At 39.6% G+C, this 12,919-nt stretch overlaps 1 protein-coding gene across 1 annotated transcript in view; it reads left to right on the plus strand.

The window, feature by feature from the left end:
• The window catches only part of itfg1 (integrin alpha FG-GAP repeat containing 1), a 164,093-nt gene extending 154,468 nt beyond the window's left edge, over positions 1–9,625 (plus strand). The window contains exon 18 of the mRNA XM_014983727.2: positions 8,086–9,625. Coding sequence (XP_014839213.2) covers positions 8,086–8,145 — 60 coding nt within the window. The 3' untranslated portion in view covers positions 8,146–9,625. The remainder of the gene's footprint in view (positions 1–8,085) is intronic.
• The last annotated feature ends 3,294 nt before the right edge of the window (positions 9,626–12,919 follow it).

The raw sequence follows: 12,919 nt of genomic DNA on the forward strand, positions 1-12,919 counted from the left end.
CAAATACATTACTGTTCTTTTCTTTTAGCCTACCAACCCCAAGTCAACTATTTATACTGTGAAGCTGTATAAACTGTTGCCACCTTTTGTTATTCCTTGGGCTGAATTTTCTCAGTCTGGTCAGTTACTGCACAGCGATTTGTGCTTCATGTGTTGTCACAAATGTCTCCAATAACACAGAACAAAGTAGCTCATTGCGTTTTTAAAAAAGTTGCCAGAGGCGTCTGAAAAGTCATTAAACATAACGACAACATTGCCAAGTTGGCAACAGGGATTTCCCTCATCCTGACCCACCTAAACTGTTTTGCTCTTGGCACAGATTGATGGAACTTTTCAAAAATGGGGTCAAATTTGGAGTTTTCACAAGAGGTTTAGTTACACTTTAAGTATGAGTGTGTGTGTGTGTGTGTGTGTGTGTGTGTGTGTGTGTGTGTGTGTGTGTGTGTGTGTGTGTGTGTGTGTGTGTGTGTGTGTGTGTGTGTGTGTGTGTGTGTGTGTGGTTGTTTGACCTGACCAGGGTGTATACTCCATCTTAAGCAATGATGAAAACCGTCACAGCCCCGCAAGAATAAACAGCATAAACGATGGATGGATTGATAAATTTAAACCATAAAAACTTCAGTAAAAGGAGAAGGAAATGATTGAACCATTTCCAGAACCATTGGTTTACATCGTCGTTTTAACTGATGAAATTCAGAAACTCCATTCGATGATTAAATAAACATTGAGGCTCATTAAGTATTCACTCTGCATTAACTTTTTAATTCGATCCGAATTGCTAAATGTATTATCAGGTCTCTACACAGCAGAGCTTCTATTACCAGTGCTGTGCTCACAACAGAATATAAAATGCAGTGATTGAAATTCTCACCGAACGTCTCCTTGGGACTTTTTCGCATGTTGCCTTTGCGAGGCATAACAATGAATTTGAAACAGTCAATACATTGGATTTTAGACCTTTATTTTCAGAAACTCATCTTGTACTGACTAAATAAAAACTACTTGATTCTTTCGCGAATCACAACTGATTGTAAAACACGTGAACCAAGCGGGTTTTTTCTTAACTTTCCTCTTTGCCAGGCTTTCTTCCTCTAGTCTTGTCTTCAATAAGGGAAGCTTGGAGGGACTTTACACTACAATACTTAATCTCCTTATTCTGAAAAAGCGGTTTGTTGTTGCTGCATCATTTGTGTCTTTTTCTGTCTGTAAGGTGAACGCCTTCCCTGTGAGTCTGCTGTATTTGCCTGAATGTGAGCAGAGTTTGGATCTAAGCGGCTTTAAGGATATTTTTACCAGTGGGGGACGACGCAAAGAACTTATGAAAATATAGAAACGAGTCAGACTAGCAGCAGGTGGTTCTGTGTTGCACATGTAAGCAAGACGCTGCGTCAGACTCTCGTAAAAAGCGTCGACGCTCCTACAGCACTCCTCAGAAGAATCAGTTCAAGTTTAAAATGGAGACAGAAGAGCATCATGTCTGGCTGGTTTGAGTCTGTACTCAGTTCAAAGGTTACATTAGTTTGTTGGAAGACTCAGTCCGCTCCTTTGGTATGAATTCAGAGCGAAGAAGACAGTCTGCACTTCTTCAAATAAACCACAATACCAGTTTTGTTTGTTTTTTACCGCAAAGCTAAATTTTAATCTCATCTGATCAGACCTAAACATGTTCCAGTTTAGGTCCCAGAAGAGATTGGCAAACTCCACATGTGGGAAGACGGAAAAGGCTTTTTCCTGGCATCGCTGCTAAACGACCAATTGCCAAGTGGATTTGGTATAATGGTTGTTAGGGCTTAGTGATTCCAAGTTGCCACTCTTTGCTGCAGTTCTCCAACAGTGAGCCTTAGAAAAAAAATTGTTCTGTTTTTATTCTGCTTTCTGTGCATGCTGACAAGATAAATATGACTCCTAGTTCAGCTTTAGGGTCAGACGCTAAGAAATGGTCCTTGGTGCCTCATCCTAACGTATCGCAGGGTCACAGAGAGTCATGAATTAATTATTAAGTTCCTAGAAGAAGAGGAAAACATTGTTAAATAGAGGGGCCATGTCGTGATGACTTCCTAAAGGCGGAGTTTCAGAAAGAGCAGAAGTTTTTAAAGCGACAGAGGCCCAATTTCAAGGAGTTAAATTATGAAGTCAATTTTCTTTTAAGTCACATTTGATATAGAGAGCACTTTTTTAAAATCTGAAGTGAACATAGTTACTTGACTGTGGTATGAAATGGGATTGTTTGTCGGGAAAACACATACTGCTGCCCTTTTAAGGCTACAGTTGGTGCCAACACTGTATTGTCAACAATATCTTCCAATAACATATAATTACCCAGTCATATTTTCAAATTTTGTCAACTTAACATTTTTTAACATAAAAATATTGTGGACTTCCCAAGATCTTCTATAAAAGAGGCTTTTATCAATAAAAGCTGTGATTCCTGAACTGTCCTTAAATTTAAATTGAACTCTCACTTTAAGACCAATAGGTTCAGTTCAGACTTTCTAAAAACTCCACATCCCTGCTTCATTTGGGAGTATCCTCCCCTCCTCCCCATCCAGGGATTCCAGATTGGGAGTGAGTGATTTACACCGGCTACAAAGAACACCCTCACTCATGTCTCTTCTCCTCTCAACCCGCTTACGGTGGGGGTGCATCCGGTAAGGTCAGGGTGAGACAGCTGATTGACATTTAGCATTTCTGTCTGTTTGCACTGCCGCCTCTGGTATTTGCTCCTCTAATAACAAAGTCAGATAGAGGGCAGAAACACGAGGGCAGTGGGGGGGGGGGGGCAAGAGGAGCGCAAAAGATGTGTTGTCCAGACTAACAAGCCGACAGGGCTTTGGCACTAAATCCTGTGAACTTCTGTGCATTTCTGTGGTTAGTGACGATATTTAGAGTATCTTCTTCGATCAAAGCCAGAAAGGAATGGAAAAGTTGGGGGGGGGAATGAGATTTTTAAAACATGAAGCAGAATGTAATCAATCTGATCTTCACACAGGTCAAATTTAATTAGCTGGCATTTAATCCCAGTCATGCTCCAGTGGAGCTACCTACCTGCTTTCAGACACAAACTCAACACTACGTCTATAAAATCTATTGACAGAAACGCGTCAACGCAGCGCTGCCTAATAATTATTCAAGCCTCGGGTTGATTATTAGGTGGCGTGCCTTGGCTAGTCAATTACAGCAACATCAGCCCCAGTGGATCGGTCGTCTAAAGGAAATCAGTCCATCAGCTCCTGAAAACGTTGAGCATCAGAACAGGACAGCATTCAATATGAGACGGGCCTTTCTTTGAAGAGAGATGAAGGCTTTATTCCAAACTGAAAGTGACAGGATAAAAAAAATGGAGTAAACATGTCACTGTCCGTCTATTGGACTCAAAACCAGGGAGGTCCGTCCATGAACGGACAGTCTGGCTGAAGAAGAGCTGGAGTCTGGATTTTTAGGTGCAATGTTCTCTGATAATTAGGCAATATGTTGAGCAATGTTTTTAAAAAGTATTTTCTTAGATAGTTCAAAGCTGATGCCTGTTTTCCAATCTGATGTTTTCTGTGATCTTGGAATGTTGATTGCACTGTCTGACTGATTTATTATTTAAATCGTTTTGGTTTTACTTTCAGCTGCTTTTAATTAGCAGCTTGTTTTCATGTCTCCGTCTTTAAAATATAGGCTTCCATATTGTCATAGTTTTGGATTTTTTTTAGTGAGGTTATGTCAAAGTTAATATTTATAAGCAGTTAATATTTCACCTACAGCAGATGATGCTATTGGAATATTAATTTTATTTAAATTCAAATTAGCTAGTCTTGGAGGGTGAAGCTAACAGCGAGTCCAACACCGAACCACCAAACCAAATGTCATCTGAAAAAAGTGAATACTGTTGGTAAACATAACATTCTGTGTAAATAATCTATCAATGCAAACATAATTTACTTTAAAATAACATTTGATTTAAACAAAAGACGTTCTTTAAGACAATAGTAGTTTGCTTTGGTGTTAGCCTCAACGTTAGTTTTAAATTCTGGAACGAGCTAATCTGCGTTTATGCTAAAAGAAAACACCAGTGGATCTTGTGTGTTAACTAGCTATAAACTAAATTCAAAACTAACACCTTAAAGGCTGTTAAAGACTTGCAGTGATACCCAAAGAAATCATCCATCTTGTTTGTTCTCGACATTTATTCACCGTACTCTCCAACTAAACTCAAATATTTTGCAAATAAAAATGTTTCTTACAAAACACATTTTAAAATGTGAGCCTTTCCTGTTGGTGAAATTGCTAATGGTACAAAGTGGTTCAAATTATGTCCACCTGGCCAAAACACAAAATTACAGAATATGATCACACATTTCTAAGTGCTTCTTCAGGTAATTTCCTCACACTTACATAGAAGCTGTTTGTGGTTACAAATGTTCTTTCTGGACGTGAAAAGGCTGTCTGGGAATAAATTTGCAGTCTTGATTCTTTGCAGCAGTGGAGACGGAGCTGACAAGAGGCTTTAGCTCCGCTACTAAACAGCATTCAGACTGTTGAGGTTCTCAAGCTGTTCTTTTGTGAAGTTTTTGAACATACGCCAATTCTTTCAAATTGATTCTTTTATACGTAATATTTGACCAGTTTCCAACATATGCTTGACCCTGCTGTCATTATGAGTGAGCTGATTTATTCTTCATCGTACCCAAACATTCCTGCCCGTGTCAGTGACCAGGTGATAAATGCTCACCACTTATCGTCAACTGCTGTTTGACGGCTAACTCAAGGATAAAAGCGTGTGTATGTGTTGAACAATCTCCTCATACGAAAAGCCCTTCCAGGTTCTTTGAACTCTATATTGTAATATAAACTCCTCATCTAATCAGTTTTATATTTAGACAAACCAGCCACTAGATTTATAACAGTTTTTTTTATTATTATTATTATTATTAGTGTGTCTAGCAGATACAGTGCCTCACAGAAGCTTTTCTGCCACATGTCAAATTGAACGGAGAGACTGTATGGACTTCAAGACACAGATTAAAGATTTGATTTAGTTCTGGACTTTGACTTGGCCATTCTAACACTTGACTGTCCTTTGTGTTTAGTCTGGAAGACAGGACAAAAACCTCCCCTTGTTAGTGGAGGATCTCCTCGTGTTATTTTTGGTTAATTGGAAACTTCCTCCCATCTTCTTAGCTTTTAGTTTAGAAACGATCCAGCGTTCACCGCTTTGTTCCTTTTGAACACTTGCTTCTGGTTAGTTTTTGTGATAGGAGCGCAGAGGAGGTTATTTGTCACATCTCAGTCGTCTGATCGGCTTCATTTTGGGTGATGAAAATTATTTACAGCCCCCCTTAAGCCTGCATGTCATCACCTGGTTACATATGTTGTTTTTTGTGATATTAGGGATTCACATTTCTTCCTTTTCAGTGAATGAGTCAAACACACCGACCACGTCAGTTTGCTCTGCAGTAAATAACACTCCAGCTCTCTAAAACGTTGCCCTCTCATTATTTAGTTTTTAATCAGACATTATGTATTGCAATTTATTTTTTATTTCATTGCCTTTTTAGAAGTGTGTTAATAATTTTTCATACTGCTGCATCGTTTTGCGATCTTAGAGGAATTAAATCTGAATGCAGTTGTGACAGCAGTTTGTTCCACAAGCTACAGGTCCCGTGTGAAATATCAGTATTGTGCTTTCACACCTCAGTGGTCCTGGGAAATTTGTGCACTTGAACAGGAATGCTGAAATATTTCACAACTTCATCTGGTCTGGTTCACTTTCACACTGCACTTCCTGAAAGCTGACCAGACCACTTGGAGCAGGTCATGGAGTCACAGCAGCTGCTTCTCTGGGCGTCATCACAGGAAGCTGCTGAGGGCGAGCAGCAAGTGAGACCGAGCGCTGACCGACGCGTAGCGACCAAAACAGGAGGAGGAGAAACCACACGACTGTCAGTCAGATATAACTGACCTGTTTGCTTCTTTGTTTGGTTTTTTCTTTCTTTTTCTTTCTTTCTTTGTTCTCTCTGTTTCATTTCTGTTTTTCTTTTATCTTTTTTGGTTCTTCCTCTCTTTTTGTTTCTTTATCTCTTTCTCTCTTTTTGTTTTCCTCTTTCTCTGCTTCTTTTTGTGTTTCATTTGTTGTTTCACTTTTTCCTTCCTTCTTTCTTTTTCATTGTTTATTTTTTGCTTTCTCTTTCTCCGTTTCCCTTTTTTCTTCTTTCATTTGTTCTTTATTTCTCTTTTTCTCTCCTCTTTCTATTTCTCTGTCACATTCTTTTCTCTCCTTTTTTGTTTCTTGTCTTTCTTTCTCTCCTTACTTTTTTCTCTTCCTTTTTCCCTCTTTCTTCCGTGCTGACTTGAGTTCAGATGACCTTTGACACTTCCACAGGAAGTGGAGGAAGTGAACTGATCTGGTCGGGTGTGAATCCCCCAGATGAAAACCACCAGAATCTGCTGGTTTGGTTTAAAGTATCAACCAAAACTATTGAACCCCCTGCTCCTCCCGGCTTTGTGAAAATCTACATAGATTTTTTTTAATTATAATTAACAGAGATTGTGAAATTTGACAGATTTTTTGTTGGATTTCGTCACCAAGGATTCAAAGAGGACGCGGTGAAATCTCAATGCATGGATGACGAGCTTGAAAACCAGAACTGCAAAAACAAACCTTCGTGCAAGGAGTCAGTGACGCTCTGAAAACCTCTGACTGTGCAGACACTTCATCTCTACATCTCAGGTTTATCTGCCAACCATGGAGAGGAAACTCAAATAAACAAGATCCAAAAGCACTGCTGCCTGTTCACAGCCTGAGCTCATTTAAAATGCAGGGGTGAGCAGAAACACTGGCCCAGGATGTGAAGAATCAGAAATGAAACTTTACAAAACACACACACACTGGGTCAGAGGTCAACACCACCTGTACCTTCTTTCAATTAAAGAATCAGCAGCAGTCATGGTGTTGGTGTAGCACACACTGCTAACCACTGACTTGAAAGAAAGTATCTTTTTGTTTGTTTTTTGTTTTTGGTTGTTTTTTTAATACTGTATTTATGCATTTTCAATGTACAAGACAGAGCATCCATATAAAGGATAATCTCAGCTGTTGACCAATTTTTCCAAATCCATCGTTACCAAAACTGGCTGGGAGGAAAAACAAAAAATAACACATTACAATGATGCAGTCATCAGGTCATCTGGAACTTTAAACCATATGTAAATAAAAATTCAAACACAATTTGGACGTTGAAGTATCAGACAATTTCCTTCTGCAGAAATAGTTACCAAATATGATGGAATCTGTTTATTTTTTTCAGCACCACAGTTCAAAGCAACAATCTGCTCATGTCACAGCTCTGACTTCTTATAGTTGAGGTGCTAAGCTGCACTTTGTTCACCAAATCTCCTCTCACACCGAATAAAAATCAGCTGCCTTACGTTCTATAAAGAAAATGTAATTGTAATGAAACTTCAAGATATTGTTTTGTGTTTGTTGATGTTTGTTTAAAGTGCCTCCCAACCTTTTATATTTGGTAAATAAGCTTATAATGTTCCACAATTCTGCTATTGAAGCATGTTTGTGCGCATGCTGAATTATATTACCAGATAAGATCTTTATTTGCAGATTGTTCATAAACCAAACAGTCTTTTCAAAAGTTTTTGTGCAGAACTTCAAAGAGTAAAAAAAACAATAAAATAAAAAACCCAGAATGAAACGGCAACAATAATGAACAATGAGAATCAACAGTTCATGTTCTGTGTCTATGTCATGAAAGATTAAATCCAGTTTATGTACATAGCGCCGATTCACAACAAATGTCGTCTCAGGACACTTTACAAAAAAAAAAAAATCTAATTATTTCAATCCAATCATGCAATCGTAGTTATCAATTGCCTAGAATCACAATTGGGCTAGACTTATGGTTCATTTTGGTTGTATTTTAAATTTCTGTAGATGTTTGTCATTGCTTTTGGTATCAAACTGTATTTTTTTCCTGTAAGGTTGAGTTGCAGCAGAAACATCTGGTTCAGGTTGCTCTGATGTCATGATAGGTAGACCTCAGCAACACGACTGACTCTCTGTGCCTTGTGTTCCTGTGTGTCCCACAGAAAGCAGACGACCGAGAGAAGAGGCAGGAAGCCCACCGCTTCCATTTTGACGCCATGTGAAGGAGCAGCGCTGCGCCACAGGAACACGCCCCAAACCCCCCAGCCCCCATCCAGATGCTCAGTCTGACCCACACTCATTTCAGGGGCCAATAAATTGATACTCATGTGCCCTAAAGCGTTTCTTTTTTCTTTTCTTATTTTTTTATATCCTTTTCAGTCAATGAGACGGATGTGAAATATTTATGTCGCATTTGATTTATTCATTCCAGTGTTTGAAGCTCGTCCTGACGGGGAGCACTGTGGAGGTTTAAGCAGCGGCTTCTCCGGACGGACTCAGCAGAGATTTGTGTTTGCACGTAAATCCACATCTGCTTGTTGCTATGTTTTGTGTTTTTTTTCATTTAAGTAAAACTTTCATGAAAGGTTAGAATCTGTTGGGTCAAGTGTTGAAAGTGGGTAATGTTAACTTGAAATCCATGTTATTTCTTTTCATTTTTGTATTTTTTTTTCCCCACTTCTGGCTTTTTCTGTGAATTTGAACATTTTCACAAGAAGCTGAATGGAAAATGAATAGAAGTGGACCGGTACAAGTCGAAGCTTTGCTGACTGCAAATTCATATTTTCCCCAGCTGATTGTATCAAAGCTTATCACAGAAGTAAAAAAAAATAAAAGTATCTGCAAAACTTCTGCACTGGGCTGAGGGAACAGTCTGAACACTGTCGGTCCTGCTGAGCGAAGCCCATTTTCCTGTGACTGGAACTGGATTCTTCTGTCTTCTTAAACCTGGATCGTTTCACTTTTGCAAAAATATGTTGTTTTTTTCCCCCATATTTATTAAAACTGTCACCATATTATGACAGTTTTGTATGAGAGAGATAATCTGTGAAAAAATTTAGCTCCTGCTCTTCCTCAGTGATCTTCTATTGTGGTCTGCAACAATACTCTGCCCCTGATCAAAAACAAAAAACCACAGCCAGGAGGAGGGTCTTAGCGCTGTCAATCAATCTCATGTACTTGCTGCTCAATATGCTCTTGGTGGATAAACAACTTACCGTTACAGAAAAACAATTTCTCCACAGTCATCGGTAGCTATGCTAAATGTTGTGGTGAGCCTGCTGTATCTAAAGTGATTGACAGCGCTAAGACCCTCCTCCTGTCTCTGATTGGTTGTTTCTGACTGGGTGGTGTTAGTTCTGGGACAAGGCAAAGGAGCTGGATTTTTTTTCCCACAGATTATTTGTCTTACATTTCTGTCACCACATAATGATAATTTTAACAAAACATACGTTTTTGTAAAAGTCACACACTGCAGCTTCAAAAGCTTGACTGAGCCACGCCCTCCGACTCGCCATGTTATTTATTTTCCACTGACGAGCTAAACGCCATCAATGTTTGCACTTTCTAAGCTAATTATTTATCGTGGGCGTAATTTATTGTAATTGATCCTGTATCGTGAATTCTGCTTGCAAATGAATGTTCAGGCATCTAACCGTGTTTAGCTTACATGTTGGCTGAGAATAAAGTTTTCTTCTCGTGTCAGTCTGCTTTATGATTTTTTTTTTTTTTTTCTTTTTATGAGTTACTGTAACCGCTTCCCGCACGCTCCCACGTCGACCGCCTCTGCGTGTTTCTCTCCTGAAGACGCTGCAGAAGAACACCGTGTTTGTGCGGTGGCTGGGAAGCTGGAGGAAAAATGGTCTAAATGTGTAATGAGTTCAGCATCAGTGAAATTAAACGGGCTTTAATTTTCCAGAGGACCGCCAGAGGCGGCTCTGAGCACCCCAGTGGGCTCCTCGCCACACTTCAGGAACCGACCTGCTGAACAGCCTAACGCGTGGTGAGAGTCAGCCCTCCCCGCTCCGCAGCGACAGTAAGCGGACTGAACTGAAGCTTGGCTGCCTGTAAGGAGGAGGAGGAGGGGAGCAGAACGGAACCGGTGGGTCTACAAGCTGTTATGAAGGTAAACAGGAAAAGACTGAATAAAACAGGAAATCTTTAAAAAGTAAAAGCATACATTTTAATAAAGACTTTTTTGAGGATATGAAATATTGGCCATTTCTTTCTAAATGTAATGCTGACTTACAATTAATTCCCATCCTCTACTTTGTTTCTGAGAAAAAGAAAATCCTCCCTTTATGTTTTAATCAGAATTAGCTAGTTCAGTTAATGGTTACTGTCATTATTCATGTTTGGCATCCAGCAGGCAAAAACTTTATATGTTGTAATGTTAATAAATATAAAATAAGGCATAAGGTCTGCAGTTGGCCATGTTTATTTATTGGAGAAAACATTTACGTTCATATCCAACTCCAGCTGGTTTAGAGTTGCTACCATGTTAGCAGTCTAGCATGCTAGCAGGTTATTGTTTGGTTGGGGCTTCCATTTAATTATTTCACTATAAAGTGATAAATGTAGCTTTTTTTTAGCTAATGTCTGATTCAACAGAGGAAAATATGTAGAAATTACTTTATTTGAATTTTAAGTAAATTAAGTTAAAAACTTGTGAGAATTTAGCCTCATTGAGGTTACAAATCAATTTCAAAAGAGACATGGTCAAGACTGGTGGCAGCACAACATTTTGTAAATGTGTGAATATATTTTGAATATGTTTTTGTGTTTAACTCGGTGTCTTTTTCTTCAATAATTTCTACTTGGATGTACTGATTAAAACCAACACATGAAAAATGTAGGTAAGGTGTCCGAGTGTGAAATGAAATGAAATGAGTGTCAACGTGAAGCTCAGCAGATTTACTTTCACAACGTTCAGCACTGCAACATTCACCATTATGCTCCATATAACTCTATTAAAAAGTGCTTTGGGTTTATTTTAAATGCAGTGGATGAGGAGATGGATAAGACAAGAAAGGGAGAGAAAAATAAGAAGAATAGAGCAAATACAAGAAAACATACTTCAGAAAAAGAGGGAAACCCCTGAGAAACCATAACGAAACAATAGGCTATAACTGACTGGATCAGTACCAGGCAAATAACTCCACTCCAGCTCGCATCACAACAAGGTAGAGGTGTCAGATATGGTAGTGCTGTGAGCTAAAGACACTTACCTGCATATTTGAATTTTAGCACGCATGATTTTTATGCAGGCAGTGTTCCACGGAATATATCAAAGTGCGCTGCTCAGTTAAAATATTTAAAGATGAAAACACGTTGGGAACTTTTGGACTCTTTAAACGTGAGGTTTCTCTGAACAGTGTGTGGGAGGCAGGCTGTGGTTGCTGCTCCAAAGAAAGTTGATCACCAGGTCAGCACACTGATGGACTCCATGAAAGGAAGGACGGTGACTGTTACTGAAACATGTGAGGCTGTTTCTGTTTTACGAAACGACAAAAGAGGTGATCTCATTATATTTTTGAGATGTTTATTGCTCAAATTGATAAATGGGTGGGGAAAGTTTCATTAAATTGCGTCATAATTTGCACACTAACATTGCCTATTAATTCTGCACACATTTCCTCCTAACAGCAAAAACGCAACTTGCCTAATCGCTGTGCAGACAGCGTGAAATGAAAGCAAAATTTCATTTCAACATTTGTTGTTTTTATTTTATACATTTATTTATTACGGTTTGTGAATCTTTAATAATAGAAATAAAAAGTCAACATTTTTTTTAACCATAAATCAACAACCCGGGGGGAAAAAAATAAATAAAAAACGAAGGTTTTATTCGAATGTTTTCTTGATTTTTCTCATTTGTTCGCCGGTTAAATGCAAACAATATCTCAACCGGAAGACGAAGCCCTGTGTGGAGTTGTACCTTGACGACGCTGCTGACAGACAGCCGCTCATTGATGTAAGCAGCAGCGCGGCTTAAATGAGCTTCGTTCAGGAGGAGCGCTTCTTAGTTCTGACGCGGACTGAGCCCAGAGAGCGCCTCTCCTCCTGCTCCTGCTCTGTGTTTTTTTCTCTCTCCCCTCCCTCCTTCCCTCCTTTGTCTCCATTATTACTCTATCCGCGTGCGCATTTTGGATAGCATCCTTCCCCCCTCGCGCGCGCATCACCCCTGCCTCCTCATCTCTTTGCCCGTCTTCGGTGCGCTCCAGCCGAAAGCAGATCGGACTGTGTGAGGTGAGGATGCCCGGCTGAGGTTCGGAGCGGAGCGGGATTTCCAGCTGCTTCCAAAGCTGCCGGCTGCGGGCGCGCTTCTCTGTGATGGATTTACTGTTGCTGGAAAGTTGGATTTTCGTGACCCGGTTTACAATGCCCAGATCAGGGGAAGATTTTTGAGAAGAGGGCGCTTTGGAATTGCACCGGGAGAAGAGATGCACAGAGGTGAGTTCAATGCGCGCAGAGAATGTGCGTTGCGCACAGACCGGGGCTCCGCTCCCATCCTCTGGGTGAGCCTCAGTTAAATCAATTAAACTTGTCCACCGTGTCTCGGTTGGCTTCGCAAATGAACACGTGTCCATTCAAGTAGTTTATGTCATTTCTGGCTCTGATCGTTAGACCTAAACTAGCGCTGTAAAGTGATCCACCTGCTGGTTTCTTTCTGTAGGTCTGGTAATGGTTGACAGCAGAGCAGCCTGTAGGTAAAGAAAGACGAAATTGCATTCATGTCAGTCAGTATAGGTCGATTCTTACGTACAGATTTCACTTGAATCTGTATTTCGTATTTAATTTATGTACGGTATATTAATTTTTGCAGTCAGTTTAAGATTAGAAGGGCATTTCAAATAGTCTAAACGTTAATTTTGCTTTATATATATATATACAGCAGCCAACCCGAAGGCACATCTGAGTTGTCGTGACATCAAAGGTCAGATACCGAATCCATTTTTTTTTTTTTTTTTTTAATGAAGAAGAGGGATAAAAACCAAT

This window comes from Poecilia mexicana, unplaced genomic scaffold, assembly GCF_051168715.1.
Source record: "Poecilia mexicana isolate PSO_F unplaced genomic scaffold, ASM5116871v1 scaffold_3, whole genome shotgun sequence".
NCBI lineage: Eukaryota > Metazoa > Chordata > Actinopteri > Cyprinodontiformes > Poeciliidae > Poecilia > Poecilia mexicana.